This window comes from Geotrypetes seraphini, chromosome 3 (genome assembly GCF_902459505.1).
Source record: "Geotrypetes seraphini chromosome 3, aGeoSer1.1, whole genome shotgun sequence".
NCBI lineage: Eukaryota > Metazoa > Chordata > Amphibia > Gymnophiona > Dermophiidae > Geotrypetes > Geotrypetes seraphini.
Genome location: NC_047086.1, coordinates 340,048,641 through 340,069,039, shown reverse-complemented (window position 1 = coordinate 340,069,039; position 20,399 = coordinate 340,048,641). Strand labels below are relative to the sequence as shown.

Genomic DNA, 20,399 nt, shown 5'->3' with positions numbered 1-20,399 from the left:
GTCTTTTGTTGGTCCCTGGCAGTGGCAGTATTGCACATGTGCTGCCTATGACCTGTTCTGAAGTTTTCTCATTGACCTGTCCTCTCCTGCCCATGCAGAAATAGGAGGTTATGTCTGAAGAGGTGAGACAGGCCAGATGGAAAGTAGTATATATGCTGCCTGCTCCAAAACACTGCCACTGCAAGAGACCAAGAAGACCACCTTTAAGGTAGACTGGCAAGGGGTAGGGAACAGATTGAGGAGGGGGGATAAAATCCTGAAACCCATATGGGGGAGGTGAGTGACCTGAAGGACCTGCGAGTGGAACTGGAGAGGTAACCGGTAGAAGCTATGACCAAGGTGGTGAGCTCTAACAACCATGAGAAGAGCTTGGTACTTCTAACCACTAAATTTGTGTCGCTGCTCCTGGGGTGGAGGGGAAGAGAGATGCTGGATAATGGGAGGAAGGGAAGAGAGAGAGATAATGGAATCAGGGGAAAGAATAGAAGGAGGGAAGAAAGAGAAAATGAGAGATGTTGGATCTGGGGATGGAAGGGAAGTTCAGTTCTTTAGGGAAGGGGGGATGGGATGTTCTGGAGTTCAAGAAAGGATTGGACAATTTCCTGCTGGAAAAAGGGATAGAGGGGTATAGATAGAGGGCTACTGCACAGGTCCTGGACCTGTTGGGCCGCCGCGTGAGCGGACTGCTGGGCGCGATGGACCTCGGGTCTGACCCAGTGGAGGCATTGCTTATGTTCTTATGTGATATATCATCTTTCTGTGTTAGTCAAAGCGGTTTATATACAGGTACTTATTTTGTACCTGGGGCAATGGAGGGTTAAGTGACTTGCTCAGTCACAAGGAGTTAGAGTGGGAAATTGTGTATTGTTTATTGAAAGCTTCTAAATGGTGTTACAATACAGAGTTAGTGTTCACTCAGTCACCTGGGCATTTTTTTCCATTGTTTCATAATCCCCTCTCTATTTACTCAGCCTAGTCATTGCAGTGATCATTTTTAGTCTTTTAGAACCCTGCAATTTATGGGGCCCCAGGTTCAGCTGTTATGTGTCATCATTGTGCAATGATTGAGATTCCCTACCTCCCAGAGGCTGTGATCGCTTCTTCTTCAGCCTTCTCAGCTAACTTAGATAGCAAAAAAGGAGACCTGGGAATCAAGCACAAGGCCTCTGCAGGGCACTGTTGCTGAGCTACTGAGTGGGACCAGACCTCCGCCTATGTTGATTTAAAAAAAAAAAAAATTACAGTTTGCTTATGCATATATTCTCAGTTTTAGCTTGATCTTTGGCTTTCAATTAGCAGGAGCAGTGTATACAGTGAATCTGCCTTGTATAGGTGATGCTTGCAGAGTATAATGTCAGAGGGGCTGGTGAGAATAGTTAATGTGACTAGGAGGAGGGAGCTGGCAAAAGGAGGTAAACACGGAAGGCATGAATTTGGGAAGTGGAATGGAGGGGAACAATGAGGGGCGCGTTGGAACATTGAAGGAAAGAGGTGGGTCATGTTGGCACAGGAAGGGAGAAGCAGTACCTCAGTTCGTAAGTACGAGTTCAACGTAAGTCAAACGTTCTTAAACCGGGGTCTGCCTGTACAGATCACTTTTCAGGCTTGAGACTTGCTGCTACCTTTCCTTACTATATAAGTTCTATTCCCCCAAAACTCTGAGAACCATTTCAATGCCATATGTAGGCCTAGTTCACAGTAGTAAGGAATGGTCCACTGTGTCAAATGCTACTGAAATGTTGAATTGCAGCAGAACAGATTATTTGCCCTTACTCAAATAAGACTTCATTTTCATGGCTAGTTCTTAGAATAAGGATTCTGTACTGTAGAATAAGGATTCTGTATTGTGCATAGATCTAAATGCATGTTTCAAACTATGAAATCCATCAACCGTTGAATAGAGAGTCTGATAGTTGTAAGTTAACACAGAATTCTAACAGTTTTGCTGGCCATGGTATTTCCACCACTGATCTGAAGTTCTCTGTTTTTGATAAATCTAGTCCCATGGCCTTTGGTATAGGACAGGGGTGCCCACACTTTATGGGCTTGCTAGCTACTTTTATAATGACTAAGTCAAAATGATCTACCAACAATAAAATTAAAAAAAAACACAAAGCACAATGAAAGGCAGAGAAAATGTTAATTATTCATATTCTGGGTTTTTTCAAAGAGGTCACAGCAGATGACTCTATGCAATGTCACCTCGGTAACAAAATACAAAAATAGACAAATACACCCCTCCCTTTTTACTAAACCACAATAGTAGGTTTTAGCACAGGGAGTTACGCTGAATGCCTCGCGCTGCTCTCAATGCTCATAGGCTCCCTGCGCTAAAAAACGATATTGCGGTTTAATAAAAGGGAGCCATAGTGCAAAATATAGACAGCAGATATAAATTCTCAAAACAGACACATTTTGATCACTAAATTGAAAATAAAATCATTTTTCCTACCTTTGCTGTTTGGTGATTTCATGAGTCTCTGGTTGCACTTTCTTCTTCTGACTGTGCATCCAATCTTTCTTCCTTTCTTTCAGCCTCCTGTATGTTTCCTCTCCTCCAGACCTCATTCTCTCCCCCAACTTTTTCTTTCTGTCTCCCTGTTCCTCCTTCTTTCTGTCTCCCTGTCTGCCCCCTTTCTTTCTTTCTCCGTGCCCTCCCCCAAGCCACTCAGTTTGCTGCCACCGCCTTCGGGGAATAGCCCCCAAGCCACTGCCGTCCCAAGCTTTCCCTGCAGAAGCGTCGCGCTAACCAGCATTCCGCTCCCTGACGTCAATTCTGACGTAGGAGAGGAAGTTCCGGGCCAACAAGGCATTTCTCCTCATTCCATCCAGCCTGAGCCCCATCTCTCCTTGATCCAGCATTTCCCTTCTGTGTTTGTCAGAATTACCATTCCACCTATTTTCCAGCATCACCCTTCTTTGTGTCCATCTCACCTATATCCCTATCTCACCACTTTTTCAGAATCTTCATTTGTCTCTGTCCTTGTCTTTACCCCATGTTCACCATTTGCCCTTTCAATGTCTTTATCTCCCCCCCACACACTTTTTCAGCATTACTTCTATGTCTCTATGTCTTCTATGTCTCTATGTCACCTCTTCTTCATGTCCCCTCTGTATCTCTATCCTTATTCAGTAGGTCCTGCTTACCCTTTCTCTTCTTTGTGTCACTATCTCCATTTTCAGCTTTCCCCCCTTTTCCTTTGTTACTGCATCCGGTAGCCAGAATCTTTCCACCCTCCCTCCACTCCGGCCCAGCCCAGTATGAAATATTTCCTTTTGTTTCCCTCCCCTCTCTCTTCTCCTCCATCACCCACGAGTCCTGCATCTGGCCCTCTCCCTTCTACCTGCACCTGGCAACACCCCCCTGCTCCGCGGCTCTCTTCAGCAACTCGTCAGCAGCGGTGATCAAGACAAGCTGCCGACATCAAGGCCTTCCCTCTACGAGTCCCGCCTTTGTGGAAAAAGGAAGTTGAAACAAGCGGGACTCGCAGAGGGTAGGCCCCGACGTCAGAAGCTTGTGTCGATCGCTGCTGCTGAGTTGCCGAAGAGAGCCGCGGAGCAGGGGGTGTGGCCGGAAGCAGGTAGAAGGGAGAGGGAGATAGGAAGGCTGTAGAAGCTCCGGAGCATGACACCGACCCCGGCCAGGATGATTTCATTTTCAGGCTGCTGCTGCTGCCGCTGCCACCCCCCACCCGAAATGACAAAAACAGCCTAATGCCTGCGTCGGCGTCTTTGACATCGGGGAGAGGAAGGCTGATAGGCCCGGTAGATCGGGACGGCAACACGAGTCTATCACGGAGCCCGGGATGGGCTCTGCGATCGACTCACATTGCCTTCCTGAGCTACCGGTCGATCGCGATCGACGTGTTGGGCACCCCTGGTATAGGAGTTAGTGCGATGGTGAATAAGGCTTTTGAGTATAGGCCTTTTCCTAAGCATATATTAACAAGGTCTGTCAACCATATCAGACATTTGGAAAGGATATACTCTAACATCTTTGGGCAGATATTTAGACAGGAATATTTCTTTGAAAGTCTCTTTAGAAAGCCTGTGATTATATCATACGTGACAATGGAAAGTTCTTTCTAACATCTGTGAGCTAGAATTCTTGTTTCCGTGTTATTTATTTGAAACATCTGCCATATATACTCAAATATAAACTGAGATTTGGGGGCCAAAAATGGCCCAAAAATAGGGGACTCGGTTTATATTCAGGTCAGCGCTGAAACCCCACCCCCCAAACCTATTGTAGACCTCTGCCGGGCCTGCCGTGAGACCAGGAGGGATCCTTCTGTACCGGATGACTCTACTAACTTTTACCTTCCTTCCCCTCCCCAAAATGCCTTTTAAATCCCTGGTGGGCCCGGTGGTGGGCCGGGACAATGAGGATCCCTCCTGCTCCTGTCCCAGACGATTCTAAGAATTTTTACCTCCCTCCTGCCTCCCCAACGTACCTTTAGAATCCCTGGTGGTCCAGCAGTGAACTGCAGTGGAATGACTTTCCTTCGCCCCTGCCTGTGTATAGCTGATTGGCTGCCATGAGTTCTTGCGGTAGCCAGTCAGGTAGGGTCTCTGCACAGGCAGGAGCAAAGGAAGGTCGCTCCTGCTGTGGTTCACCAATTCTTAGATTTGGCTAGGCACTGCACTTGAATATTAACACCCCCCCCTCTCTCCCCGGTTTATATTTGATTCAACCTTTTTTCCTCCTTTTTTTTTGGGGGGGGGGTTACCTCGGTTTATATTCAAGTATATATAGTAATTCAATGCAGTCCTCTAATAACTTAAACTTAGTTTGGTATTCTATACTCAAAACATCTGCATCCAGTTGTTGCATGGTAGAGTCAGCAAGAACTTCTTTAGTAGATATTAATGAATTGAAAATCTTTGAAGAGTTTCTTGATTTGATTGCTTTGATTGTTCATAGTTTTCATAATATTGTGTTTTAGCCTCAGTTTCCGCACCTTTGCACTTCTTTACCTCTCCTCACAGCTTTTCAGTTGACTAGTTCTCTTATTCATTTCTGGGTATGAGATGCTACAATCCCAATTTCAGGCTCATTAAAAACTTTGGGAGCTGAAAGGACAGAACACTTAAGAGAATTTATTTAATTGAAATAAATCAGTATTGTTCATGCCATTTTTTAAGTTATTTTAGAATATAAAAGTCTATACAGGATTGTGCTGTCATAGCACTTATTGCAGTGGAGCGATTGTCACATTAGATTCAACTTTTTCCCTTTGTGCGTGGGAGAAGCAAAAATGCCCTGCAGGGGAAAGCTATTTTTATTTAAATATAACCTCAGGTACCAACATCCATTTTGATAGAGGTACAGAACTGAACTGAAAACTGCATAATTTGTGTGTTCAGGGGAGGTGAAAGAGAGGAAATAATTGAAGTTGCTTCATGTGGTTCTGCTTGCATGAATTACATAGAAATATATAATATAAGGATATTAATTGCATTGTTTTCCTTTGTACTTAATAAATATGAAGTTGCTTACTCATGGGATTGAGTTGATGGCATAGCAACAGTACTTCTGATGCTGGGCTTTATCCCCTTCAGTTCAGTATATTCATTTGATATACTGTACTTCCTTTCACATTTTAGTCAGAACTGTCCCTTGTTCACTCCAGGGCTGTTTCCTGCCATTGGATGTTTTGCCTTATTTAAAGGACTTGACTGATGGCAGTTCATTGCCTATGGTGGTAGCATCAAAAAAGTGCTCCTTCATATGGGTATCATGTGTAGTATTAAATTGTTAAGAACTGATTTTTTTTTCCTGTTTGTTTAATGTTTTTGTTTGGAAAGGTGGATTTATTTATTTAATTAATTTTTATTCTTTATTTGCATTTATTACATAAATTACAAATTCAGGCACATCTCATATCATTTTAAGGAAATAAAATAAACAACCAAAACAAAACAATCGTGATCTAGTCCACATCATTAGGGCTATTTCGTACATTAAAATAAGGAAATAAGTAATGTTTCAAAAAACAGGCATAGTAAAAATAATTATTTATCACACTTTATCCTCAACTTCTACATTAGTTTCTAATACCCAATTTTGGGTGGAAAAAAAGTGCGTCTTATGAAGCAAAAAATACGGTGGGCTGCTGTTTATTCTACTTTTATTTTTTGAAACTGTTTTTTGCAGACTGGTTTTGCCCCCTCCCTGACTTTTTAAACATTAGATTGGTTTACATTCAGTTGTTAGGTTCAAGATGACATTGTCTGTGTTGTAATTGTTTACATTAATTGGATGTGTTTTGTATTAGAGTTGCTATCTGATCAGGAGCATTTTTTTCCCCTTCAGGTATGTCCTCTAGGTTTTGAAACTTTTTTTTTTTTCTAGTCCCACTTGAATGAACAGGATGGCAGGAATATGAGTCTGTGGTATATCACTACATATTGTCAGCCCCAGGGGTGAAATGCCTTTACTGGAGTGTAGCCATTCTTGAGTAGCTATTCTGCTGATATATGTATTAAGGTCTTACAAATGTGGAATTTTTTTATCGCCAATATCCTGTAGGCCAGAGCTCAACAAATCCCAAGCATGGAAGTATTTAAATGTCTTTGTCTCCCCCCTCCCGCCTCTCGAGCATATGACTTAAGATCTTTAAATCTGTGTCTGTTCACTTTTATGAAAACCACTAGTCATTTTAGTAGCTGCCTTCTGGACCTCTCCATTATATTTATATCTTTTTGTAGATATTGTCTCAAGAATTTTTCACAGTACTCTAAATGAAGTGTCACAAGAGATTTATATAGAGGCACCTCCTTCTACTTGCTGGCAATTCTCTCTTTGTACCCAGGTATCCCTCTAGCTTTTTCTACCTGTTTATCTATGTTAAGATAATCTGATATCACCCCATCCCCAAGTCCTGCACTTTTTCATGCACAGAATCTCCTCACCCCCAAATACTGTACTTGCTTTTTTGTAACCCAAATGACTGCATTTTTATTATTAAATCTTTTAGCTGTCAAATTCTAGAACATTTTTCAACCTTTGCTAGATCCTTCCTCACGTTATCCACACCATCTAATCTGTTGTAGATTTGGTAGCATCCCTCCATACTTGTCCTTACTCATTATCCCCTGCAAGAGCCCTTCAGTCCAAATCTGACCTTTCTGGATTTTTTGTTCACAGCATGAATCCAAAAGCAAAAACACTATCCCTGTCATTACTGGCAGACGAATCCAGACAAATTGGTTGTGTCCATCCACCAGCAGCTGTCTTCTGTGATATAGAATGGTATGCTCTCTGGCTGCCTAATATTCTCAATCTCCAGCAGTTGCCTGGATGATTTTCTTCCATGCTCCTGGGTTCTTTCTGGTGGTGGCCATGCTCCTGTTTTAGATTACTAAGTCAGTGAGCTGGGGGTCCAAGTTATGGAGTCCCTGGCATTTGGGTACACTTGGTTGTGCCTGGTCAACTTTCACCCCCCTCCCCTTGGACCCTTCGTGGTAGCTGGCTCCCTCGCTCAGTTAAAAAAAAACCAACCAAAACATGGAGACAAATTGGGAGAGATTCAGTTCCCTTCTTTGGGCTGTGCCTAAGGCTCACTGGAAGCCAGCATTTACCTCTTCTAGCAGTTTTGCTGCAGTCAGCAGTCTGGGCTGCACTCTCCAGGAGAACAGTGCCTGAAGCAGAAGGTGGAGTAAGTACCTCAGCCTTGTTGCTTCTTGCTTACTTTCTAGCTGCCTCTCTTGCATTGGCTCAGCACCTTTGACTGCTGTTTTGGCTTTCTGCCTGCCTCCTTCATTTTGGTTTGGTTTGGTTTGCAGTTTCCCACCTCCCCACAACTGCTGATTATGGGCTTCTGCCGTGGTTTCCCAAAGGTTTCCCAAACACCACAGATGAGTGTTTTGCAGCCCTGCCTTGAGGGAAAAAAAAAGAGACACAAGCAACATTTTCAATTTCAGGCCATGCCGTTCAGCTTGGTGACAGCTCCCAGGACATTCTTCAAGATAATGGTGGTGGTAACAGCCTTCCTTTGGAAGGAGGGTATCAGGATTCACCCATATCATGGTGATTGGTTGATCTGGGCATCCTCAGTGGAGGAGAATCATGAGGCAACTTCCTGGGTCATAGCAATTCTCCAGTTGCTCAGCTGGGTGATCAATCTGTCCAAGAGCCACAAGTCTCCCTTCCAAACCTTCAAGTATCTGGGAATCCATTTCAATACAACATAAGAATTGCCATACTGGGACAGACTTAAGGTCCATCAAGCCCAGTATCCTGTTTCCAACAGTGGCCAACCCAAGTCCCAAGAACCTAGCTAGATCCTAAGTAGCAAAACAGATTCTATGCTGCTTATCCTGGGAATAAGCAGAGTATTTCCCCATGCCCTCTCAATAATGGCCTAAGAAATTCTCTTAGGAAATTATCCAATCCTTTTTTTAAACCCTGCTAAGCTAACTGATTTCTTCCTTTTTTTAACCCTGCTAAGCTAACTGACTTCTTTTTTAAAAACACCTCTAAGCTAACTGATAATGAATTCCAGAGTTTAATTACATGTTATGTGAATAAATATTTTCTCCAGTTTTTTAAAATCTACTACTTAGTAGCTTCATCACATGTCCCCTAAGTAAGCTTCATCTCATGTCCTACAAGGCAAGACTTAGTATTTCTTCCGGTGCCTTGCTGTCTCATGTTGCAACCTCACTTACACTTGTTGTTGGAGGATCCGAGGCCAATGACGTGGAACTAAGCAAAAGTTCTAGGCTCCATGGCCGTGACCTTGGAGGTGGTGCTATGGACAAAGGCACATATGAGGCCTCTGCAGCAATCAGTCCTGTCTTGGTGGTCTCCAGTGTCCCAGAATTATTCATTGTTCTTGGGGTGGACAAAAGCAGTCAAGACCTGCATGTGTTGGCGGATGCAGACATCCAAGCACTGGCTTCCCCAAACTGGGTTCAAGTAGTCACGTATACCAGTCTGTTGGGATGGGGTACTCACTATCTGCAGCACAATATTGAGGACTGTTGGTCAATCAACAGACTAGAACTCCGGGCAGTCCATCTTGCACTGTTGGCATTTCACTCTCTGCTGGTGGGCAAACCAATCTGGATTTTGTTGGACAACATAACAGCTTTGGCATACATCAACAGGGAGGTACCCTAAGTGCACATTTGGTGGTAGAAGCTCATTTTGTGTTTCAGTGGGCGGAGTGCAGTATTCCTGTCCTGTCTGCAGCTCATGTCAGAGGGACTCTGAATATTCAGGTAGATTTTCTCAGCTGAGTGAGAGTTGTCAGTTTGCCTTTTGTCCGATAGTATGGAAACGAGGGGCTCCAATCTTGGATCTCAGGGCTTCCCACTGCAATACCAAAGTTTGGTGTTTTTTTCAGCAAGGGAAGAGAGGCTGTCTCAGAGGGTCTGGACACACTTTTGTAGCCGTGGCCTAAGGATGTCCTTTATCTCTTTCAAGCATGGCTGCTCATCGGCAGGGTGCTCCACTGAATTTGTCGCCATAGGGGGAGGGTAATCCTCATTGCGCCCAGTTGACCACGTTGTCCATGGTATGCAGATTTTGTTTGACTTTTGGCAGACAATTATCTTTCCCTGCCTCTGGCAGAGGATGTGCTGTCACAGGGTTCAGTCACAGGGTTCAATCAACATGTGTAACCCATCCTGCGTTGGTCTTCTCATCTGGTTATTGAGATGACATTGTTGAGGAAGAAGGTAATGCGGAGGAAGTGATTACTACTTTGCTTCTTGACTGCAAGCATTCTACCTCTTCGGCTTATGAACAGGTTTGGTGCTCGCTGCAGAACATCTCTCCAATGGTCCTCATCCTTGCTGCAGATCCTGGCCTTCCTGAAAGAGGGCTGTGGTAAGAGACTGGTGCTCTCTTCTCTCAAGGTTCAGGTGACAGCATTGACTTGCTCTCATGGTTTGCTGATGGGCTTGTTCTTGGCTGCCCAGCCGGATGTTGTTCACTTCTTAAGGGTGTGGGTCATCTGCACCCGCCAGCCTGCACTCTTTGTCCAGCATAGAATCAAGTTTCAAGTTTATTTAAAATTTCTTATACCGCCTAATCAGACTTCTATGCAGAGAGCTCTATTTGAACCTATGTGAATGCCACATTGAAAACCTTACCCTGAAAGTAATGTTTTTGGTGCCTATTACATCTGTACATAGGGTCTCTGAGTTAAAGGCTCTGTCCTGTAAGGACTCATTTCTATCTTTCTTAGAAGAGGGAGTATCCATATGTATGGTCCCTTCCTTTTTGCTAGAGGTAGTGTCCTCTTTTCATATTAATTAACTGAATTTTCTGTCCTCCTTTCAGGAGGTGGATTATCCAGGTTAAGTAGCTGGATGAGTTTTGCTGGTCAGACTATTTATTTGTGCCTTTTGGTGGTCAAGCTCGTGGTTCCACTGCCTTGAAGACCACAATAGCTAAGTGGATTAAAGAAGCTTATTTTGTCAGCCTATGTTCTGGCAGGGGAGAGTCCTCCACTTTCCCTGAAAGCACACTTGACCAGACCCTTGGCAGCGTCTTGGGCGGAGCAGCTACATGGCCTTCACTGCACAATTTAACTAGGCACAATCATGTGGATGTGGCTGCTCGATCCATATCATCATTTGGGGCATCAGTTTTGTCAACAGTGCTGGCTGAGCCACATCCTCATTGAACTGCTTTGCTACATCCCATTCATCTAGATTTGTCTGCTAGTGATGATAGGGAAGGTAAAATTATGTCGTACCAGACATTTTTCTTTCCCTTAGTCACGGTAGCCAATTCCAGATCCTACCCTTTGTGGTAGGACACTGCTGCTGTTTTTATTGTTGATTCAGGGACTGCAGTTGATTTTTTTTTTTTCTGACCAAGGTTTTGTTTTGGGAACTGTTCTCTTCCCCCTCCTTTCCTTATACATGTAACTTACAGCAAATGTAACTACTCGGTATATGTCAACCTAGCGGGGAAAAAAAAAACAAAAAACTTTGCCGTAAATTTATCTTCTAAAATGTAAATGTAACATCACTGAAAATGTATCGTCCTAAATGTAAGTGTAACATTACTGAAATTGTAACTTCACTGTAAATGTACAGTCTCTTCATTTGTTAACCGCATAGAACTTCCATGGTAATGCGGTATACAAGAATAAAGTTATTATTATTATTATTATATAGTTTGATGTTCATTGCTGTTTCTGAGGAAGGATGACTGGTGCTGCTGTATGGTCCTGTTCCTTTTGCTTTGATATGAATAATACTGGGCAGCCAGAGAGCATACCGTTCTATATCACAGAAAACAGCTCATTGCTCTCTTATCTCCATTCTTCTGGGTTCGTCTGCTGTGACATAAGGGAAAAAAATTATCAGGTAGGATATCATTTTACCTTTTACACTTTGCTGGCCTTCTGGAACTCACTTCCTCAAATACTCCATGCCAAGTCTTCTGACCTAAAATTCAGAGCAGCTTTAAAGTGTACCTATTCTCCCTAGCCTTTCCAGGTACCATTGAAGTGATGGGGTCATATACTACTTGGCTGCCATTTTCTCTCTCAATTCCATTTTTTTCCTCTTCTGTATCCATCTTTCCTGTTCTGTTCATGATTGTAATTCCTTTCAATTCCTAAGTTTTATTATTTTGTAAACCTCTTTGATTATTCATTTGAAAGGGCCATCAACTCCTATTAAATATATAATATTATTAACAAAAAATGTTAAAAATTAGACCACTGGTAATGCCTTTTTTCTCAGAGTGAACTCCATTTCCATTACCCTTTGTTGTCTTCTACTTAAACCACTTTCTAACCCAATCAATTATTGAGCTTCCCCTACTGAGGAGTAGATATTTTGTACAATTTTTCTTTGTTTTAGAAAGCTTTAAGAAGTTTGGTTTTTCAGTGTATAGTTTGAGGGTATGGTATTTTCTGTCTGCCCATAGATTTTGAGAGAGTAATACTAACTGTATTTTATATATCCTGCATATACCACTAATAGTTCAATTCGGCTTACAGTTATAAAGTTAAACCTAAAATCTAGGCAGTCTTGGTTAAAAGAATAACATTCTATAAATCTCAATTTACATCACTATTCACAAAGATTAGCCTTGTTTAATGCTGGACATTATTTTATTAAGGTTTTGGGTAGAGGGTATGAGAGTTTGCAGCATTTTAACAACCTATTTTTAGCTTTGTTCTTACTGTGTGATTGGGGTTGTTTTTTTGTTTGTTTGGTTGTTGTTGTTTTTTTTTGCAGTTGTTGTATTTGGTTTCCTATCATGTACTTTATTTTTTTGTTGAACAGTTTTGGAACAGAACAACTTATAAATAATTCTGGATCCAGTTTATTATTATACTATGGGTCCCTTATACTCTTATCTTCAAGGGCTATAGCTCACCCAGGTATTCATGATTGCCACAATGACTGTTTGAGATCTGTTTGCATGCACTCCCTCATTATTTGGGGACCTGTACTGTAGAAAAAGTATTCACAACTCCCAAGAGAATGTACATTTAGCCTTTGTACAACAAGAACACTCAAAAGTTAGTTTAAAAACACATTTGAACAGGATTCTGAAAGGTAGAAGATAGTTGTGGCAATGAACTGGAGTATCTTTTAGATCAGGGATCTCAAAGTCCCTACTTGAGGGCTGCAATCCAGTCGGGTTTTCAGGATTTCCCCAATAAATATGTATGAGATCTATTTGCATGCACTGCTTTCATTGTATGCTAATAGATCTCATTCATATTCATCGAGGAAATCCTGAAAACCCGATTGGATTGCAGCCCTTGAGGAAGGACTTTGACACCCCTGGCTTAGGGTATTGTAGGCTTGATTGGGTTGTGTTTTGATCAACCTGGAATCCCAAGGGAATAGGAGGTAAGTACCAGGCCAGTATAAAGTTGCTTGTATATTCTTGGTAATAGATTTCATGAACATGAAAAATGTTTGCTTGTTTTTTTTTTCCTCTGTGCTTCAGGTTGAAAATGAAACAAATCAGCTTCAAGATGGTTCACTAATAGATCTCTGTGGAGCCACTTTGCTGTGGCGCACTGCAGAAGGCCTTGCATGCACACCAACTGTGAAACACTTGGAAGCCCTTAGACTGGAAATTAATGCAGCCAGACCTCAGTGCCCTGTAGGATTTAACACACTGGCGTTTCCTAGCATGAAGAGAAAAGATGTTGTTGATGAAAAACAACCCTGGGTTTACCTGACCTGTGGCCATGTGCATGGGTTTCACAACTGGGGAACCAAGGAAGAAAGAGATGGGAAGGATAGAGAGTGCCCAATGTGCAGGTCTCTTGGACCCTATGTTCCTCTCTGGCTGGGAAGTGAAGCTGGATTTTATGTAGATGCTGGACCTCCAACTCATGCATTTAGCCCATGTGGACATGTGTGCTCTGAAAAGACAACTTCTTATTGGTCACAAATTCCTCTGCCTCATGGTACACACACATTTCACGCAGCCTGCCCATTCTGTGGGCACCAGCTGGCTGGGGAGCAAGGCTACATCAGACTCATATTTCAGGGACCAGTTGACTAACAAAACTAATCAGACTGATACACCTACAAATGGAGCAATCCTTGTTCTGCAACACTCTTCCAACTTTCCTGGGCATTGATAGATTTTGCCAAGATAAAAAAGGCCTTTGTTTTTGCAGATGTAATCAAATTCCTCCACAGATAATTTTATCCTGCAATTCCATCTATTAATTTATGGAACCTGCTCCAGTGAATGACTTGGGAATTATGCAGTGTATATTTTCAAAGCCTTCATAATGTTTCTTAATGATCTGTCCTCAGTTAAAAGTTATTTTGTTATGATTGAGGTAAGTGGTGTCAGTTCAAATGATATTAGTTTACAAATCAGACACCCATATTATAAAGCATAGCAACATTATTACAACTTTTCTATGCATCTTTAATATAAAAAAGCTGTCATTTGCTCTGATAGAATAGTGAGGTACAGTGTGTTGTATTTATAGACTAAATACTTTTCTTCTGGTCCAGGGATCGATTAAGTTAGGAAGAGAACTATTTTTCTTTTTCTGCATTACCAGCAGCATTGAATATGTAGACTAGTCTTTTTATATCCCTGCAGATAAAATTGGTGTGCACATTACTTGAACAATGGATTTAAAAGTGTTTCTGTAACGAGATCTTTTATTGTACAGGAAACTCCAAATGTTCAATATGCAACTGAATCTTGATTTTTGTATATTTCACTTCTGTGATACGGAATCTATTTTTTAACATTTCAGGGTTGCTTTTTTATAATAGGGAGCCATGCTCCTTTCTTTCTAAATGTATTTTTTTCCAGAAAAATGTTGTTGTGTTATAAGGATGCTTATTAATTTCTTAGAAAACAAAAGCTTAAAGGTTTGTAAAAATGAAATTGTCTGGCACAGATTCAGCCTGTCATTTTGTCTTTGTGCAGCTAAGATGAACATTTATTGGCATCTTTATATGTATTTCTTGCAGCCAGAAGATAGCATTATCCTCCCTTAGATAAGCAAATACAGTATCTCTGACTGTATTGCAAAGCTTTAATTTATCCCTATTACTCAAAGCTAGTTTAATTTCCACAGAATTAATAATCATGAACTGTTGGTCTGTTAAGGAGCATTATTTTTTTAAGTGTTTTACTTAGACACACTCAGGAAATGCATGTGGCAGGAATTGATGAATAATTTAGTTATATAAGTAACAATTTTCATTCCTGTTGAACCCATTTTAAAACATTTTGATTGTTAATGGCATTAAGCGGTAAGGCAAAAAATCCCTTGTGTTTTGGTTTTGTTCATTTATAATCATCCAATATATATTGTAGTTGACTCTATTTGCTAAATAATTTATTCAAATTGTGAGTAAATACTTTACAAAACACATGGCATGGTTAATTACAGTGTCAGATAAAGTCTTCAGTATGTTTAAGAGAAGGTGTTACCACAAAGTTTTCATTACACCGCTAGCTTGTGCATCCGTTCTGCCGCAGAGAAGTTTCCAGTGCATCTCTTCTGTTTCAGATCCCACATTCCTGGACGTCTGCCTGAGGCAGTTGTGCATTCTAACGGTTATATTTGTTTCATGTTTTCACAATCCTACGTACTGCAGTAGCTGGAAAAAAGGAATCACTGATGTGTTGAATGTGGGGAATCAGTTTGCTAGATTTCAGTACCTCTTGCTTTCTGTGCTCAAAAATAAGTTTTTCTTAAACTGCATGTTAGGTCTCATTATAATGTATATTTATTGAATTTCTGTATAGTCCCTTCAGGATCCCCAATATTTCAGAGGTAAAAGTCAGTAAGTTCATTGCAGAAATAAATAAACAAAGTATGTGGCATGCCACCTCTCCCCCACAACACACACACATTTTTCCACAAATCTAGCCAGAATGGATATCTTCCTTCTGCTATTGCAGGGCAATATAGTCTCAGAAGGTTTGTTGAACCAAATGGAAATCAAATTCCTATATTATGTTAATACTGTATATAACTATTCTCTGTCTTCCAACCCCACATTATAATATTGACTCACTAAGCAATACTTATTTTGTTCATGAGATCTTGCATTTGTCAATGGTAGAAACATTTTCCCCAACTTAGGGGTCCTTTTACAAAGGCGTGGTAGCGGTTTAATGTGCAGGATACCGCGCGTTAAACCGCCTGCTGCACTAGTACCTAACGCCTCCATTGACGAGGCGTTAGGATTTTAGGCTGCCGCGGGGGTTAGTGCATGATGAAATGTCCGACACATAGCGTGCCTTGATAAAAGGAGCCCGTAGTCTTATAAATTGTGATAGAATGGAGTGCCATCCCAAAGCAGCTTACATTGAATTGCAGATGGTATAGTATGCAATCACTGGAGAAAATTTACTAACCCCAAAAAAAGAAGTGGTGCCTTCTAGCTGGGCAAGATGGCAGATTAACAGCTAACGTTCCAGGATTCCACCAGCAGCTCAGTAGATTGAAACAAAGCAGCAGATGGTCATTCAAGAAATTCAAGCAGTTCTCAAACTACTTTTAAAATTGAACAGAATAAGAACTTGGTTTTCTACAGTTGACTAGGTGACTTGAACAGTATATCACTTACATACATTTGACTTTCTCAGATTCTCTCCTACAGTGTCTGAGTCTCCTCTGTTTCCATTGCCTTTTACTCTCTGATGATACAGCAGGGGTATATTCTTACTTTTATATTGAATCAAATCAAATATCTTCTGCTTATCTATCAGGTATCCCACCAAAGAATTGGTTTGTAAAAATTGTGTGTAGCTCTTTAATTGTGTTGCAATTAATCTGAACTACCAGCCCTCCTCTATTGAGAAAATAAGAAAAAAAAAAAGCTCTCCCTGTTCACCCTACATTGAGGAAGAAATATGCCATTACCCCTTAACCCTTTTTATACATCTACTACAGTGCTGTGCAGTTAAAAATCTAAAATTAAAAAGATTTGTAGACTGTATAATCTTCCTCCATATATGTAATGCACTGGGAGAGTCCCATAGCAATCTTGCTTTTGCAGCTACTGTAGTTATATGTCGGTTGATATATATATATTTTTTTTACATTTGTTTATTTTAATATTTGTAAAAAATTATACATTCCATAAGGAAACTTAAAACAGAAATAAGTACCATGACAAGTAATGGATAAAAAATAGTATACTATCTCCCTCAAAAAGAGAGAGCGATGAAAAAAAAATAGATGTCAAAGCACTTCTAGAAGCTCACAATATGAAATGATATTCCAATCCATTATGAAAATAGTAAGTGACTATTTGTAAACAAAAGCATGGTATGGATAAATATAGCATCAGGGCATGCAAGAGAGATAAAATTCCCTGATGAAATCAAGGGCTGCTTTATGGAGCAGTTGGTTCAGGAACCGACAAGAGGTGAAGCAATTCTAAACCTAGTTCTTAGTGGAGCGCATTAATTGGTGCAGGAGATAATACTGCTGAGACCACTTGATAACAGTGATCATAACATGATCAGATTTGATACAATCCCTGGAATAAGTTGACACAGGAAATCTAACACAATAGCATTTAACATTTGAAAAACAAAAGAGACTATGATAACATGAGTATTGTAAAAAAAAAAAAAATAGGAGCAGCTGCAGAGATCAAAAATTTACATCAGGCATGAATATTATTTAAAAATACCATCCTGGAAGCCCAGACTAGATATGTTCCAAGTATTAGAAAAGGAGGAAGACAGAGCAAACGGCAGCCGGTTTGGTTAACTAGTGAGATGAAGTAAGCTATTAGAGCTAAAAGAGAATCCTTCAAAAGTAGATCCAACTGAAAACAATTGTAAACAGCACAAGGAATGGCAAGTCAAATGCAAGGTGCTAATCAGGAAGGCAAAGAGAGACACTGAAAAGAAGATTGTGCTGGAAGCAAAAATACACAGTAAAAACTTTTTTAGGTATATTAAAAGCAAGAAACCGGGAAGACGATCAGTTGGACTGTTAGACAACCAAGGGGTAAAAGGGGCTCTCAGGGAAGACAAGGCCATAGCAGAGAGATTAAATGAATTTTTTGCTTGGTCTTCACCGAGGAAGATGTGGAGGAGTTACTGGTGCCAGAAATGGTATTCAATTCTGATGAACCAGAGAAACTTGAACAAATCTCTGTAATACTGAAAAATGTAATGGGTCAATTTGACAAATTGAACAGTAGCAAATCGCCTGCACTGGATGGTATACATCCCAGAGTGCTGATAGAATTGAAAAATGAACTTGCAGTGGTAATTTGTAATTTTTCTTTAAAATCCAGCATAGTACTGGAAGGCTGGAGGATGACTTAACATAACTCCAATTTTTAAAAAGGGTTCCAGAGGTGATCTAGGAAATTATAGTGCGATGAGTCTGTCGGTGCTGGGCAAAATGGTAGAGACTATTATAAAGAACAAAATGACAGCATATACATAAGCACGGATTAATAAGAGAAAGCCAACATGGATTTAGTCAAGGGAAATCTTGCCTCACCAATCTACTGCGGATATAGGTGAGCCGGTTGATACTGTGTATTTGAATTTTCAAAAGGCATTTGACAAAGTACCTTCTGAAAGACTTCTGAGGAAATTAGAAAGTCATGGGATAGGAGGTAAAGTCCTATTATGGATTAAGACAGTGTCTCTTAAACTTTTTCAAGCCAGGGCACACTAAAGGTTGTGGTCACAGCTCGAGGCACCTGGAAGTGTGCAGATGTCACCGTGATGACATCTTGCGCATGCGTGACATCACGTCGACATTCATACATGCGAAGAGGCCCTCCAGACAGGCCATGAAATGCCAGTAGGGCATGCCAGCAGGGAAATCTAACAAATATCAACTGAGTACCCCAGACACACACCTCCCAAGCTCCACCCTACACCCACCCAAGCTATTCCCCAGATCCTGCCCCTTCACTAATTGTAATTCAATTTTTTCCATTCATTTTTCATATACATACGATATACACAGCAGATATAAATTCTCAAAACTGACACATTTCTATCACTATATTGACTGGTGACTTTATTTTTCTGTGGTTTTAACTGTTTCTAGTGCCTTATCCACTGACTGTTTTTCTCTCGTTCTTCACTTTCTGCCTTGCATCCATCTTTAAAGATAAACAAAAAACATGTTTCTATAAATCACTGTAACAAATTCAAAAAGTTATTTCTAATAGCAAAGTCTATATCATATTTTCATTTGTGGATAGGTTGTGCTCAGAGACATGGAGGAAAAAGGGGACAAAATCCCCAAAAAACCTCACCACCCAATCATTGCAGAACTTCCACTTTACTGAATTATAACATTGTGCATTAGCATCAAAAATTAATTATTAAGCAACACTTAGCTTTTTATATGAAGTTCTTTAGCCTCAAAACGGGGGGGGGGGGGGGGGAGAGGGAGATAACTTCACATAAAAAGCTAAGTGTTGCTTAATAATTAATTTTTGATGCTAATGCACAATGTTATACTTCAGTAAAGTGGAAGTTCTGCAATGATTGGGTGGTGAGGTTTTTTTGGGGATTTTGCCCCCTTTTTCCTCCATGTCTCTGAGCACAACCTATCCACAAATGAAAATATGATATAGACTTTGCTATTAGAAATAACTTTTTGAATTTGTTACAGTGATTTATATAAGCGTGTTTTTGTTTATCTTTGAGTATCTTTTCACACTTTCCTTTTTGTGAAATTTGCCTACTACTACTACTATTATTATTATTATTATTATTTCTATAGTGCTACCAGACACCCCTCCTTCCCTGGTCTGGTATCGCTCCCTTCCTTTAGTCATCTCTCCTCCCCCCTCCCCCAGTGTAACATTTTTCTATCCTTTCCTCCTTTCTACCCCCTGCAGTCCATCTCCCTTTTTTTCCTCCTTTCTGGCCCCACTCCCAAACCAACATTTTTCCCTCCTTTCCACCAGTCCAACATTTCTTCCTTTCTTCCCCCCCCCCAACCAACATCTCTCTCTCTCTCTCTCTCTCTCTCTCTCCATGAGTCCAACTTTTCACTCTCTGCCCTCTCCTCCTACCCCCTGAGTGTGATATTTGTCCTCCCCATCCATCTCACTCTCTCCATTCCCCATCCATCTTGCCCTCTCCAGGAGTCCAGCCCTTTCTGCCTCCTGTACACTTTCTCTTTCTCTCCTTGCCTCTTCCCTCATGTGACATCCTTCCTTCCCACCTACTCCCTAACCCCATGCATCATTTCTCCCTTTTCTCCACCCCATGTCCATGTCTCCCTCTCTCATCACTCTCACTCCTCATGTAACAATCTTCCTTCCTTCCTCCCAACCCCACTCATAGCTAATATGCTCTCTCCCCATCCACCATCTCTCCCTCCCCTCCAGTGTGTAGCATCTTTCCTTTCCCTCTCCTTCTGCCAGGTCCAGCAGCACTTCTTCTTCCTTCCCTTTCCAGCAGCACCTCTTCCTTTCCCCATGTCCAGCAGTACCCCTTCTCCCCTTTCCCTCCTCCCCTGTCCAACAGTACTTCTCCTGTCTCTAGTGGCCACATAGCTGCCACTAGGATTAATTTTGATGCGGTTTCATCAGGTAGCCTTGGGCCCTTTGCTAGGCCGGCCCGCCTCTGATGAAAGAGGAAGTTGTATCATCGAAACAGGCCAGCCTAGCAAAGGCCCTAAGGCTGCCTGATGAAACTAGACCTTTAGAATATTGGGTACAATTCAGGAGATAAAAACGATGGAGTCAGTCTAAAGGAATGCTACTAAAATGGTGCGTGGTCTTTGTCATAAGATGTTTGAGGACAGACTTAAAGATCTTAATCTATATACTTTGGAGGAAAGGCGGGAGAGGGGAGATAAGACAGACGTTTAAATACCTACATGGTGTAAATGCGCATGAATGGAGTTTCCTTCATTTGAAAGGAAGCTCTGGATTGAGAGGGCAAAGGATGAAAAGAGGTGATAGGCTCAGGA

The 20,399-nt window shown here is 41.2% G+C and overlaps 1 protein-coding gene across 1 annotated transcript in view; it reads left to right on the top strand.

The window, feature by feature from the left end:
• PELI1 (pellino E3 ubiquitin protein ligase 1) overlaps positions 1 to 14,847 on the top strand; it is a 114,533-nt gene extending 99,686 nt beyond the window's left edge. Inside the window, exon 7 of the mRNA XM_033938827.1 lies at positions 12,938 to 14,847. Coding sequence (XP_033794718.1) covers positions 12,938 to 13,504 — 567 coding nt within the window. The 3' untranslated portion in view covers positions 13,505 to 14,847. The remainder of the gene's footprint in view (positions 1 to 12,937) is intronic.
• Positions 14,848 to 20,399: the final 5,552 nt, after the last annotated feature.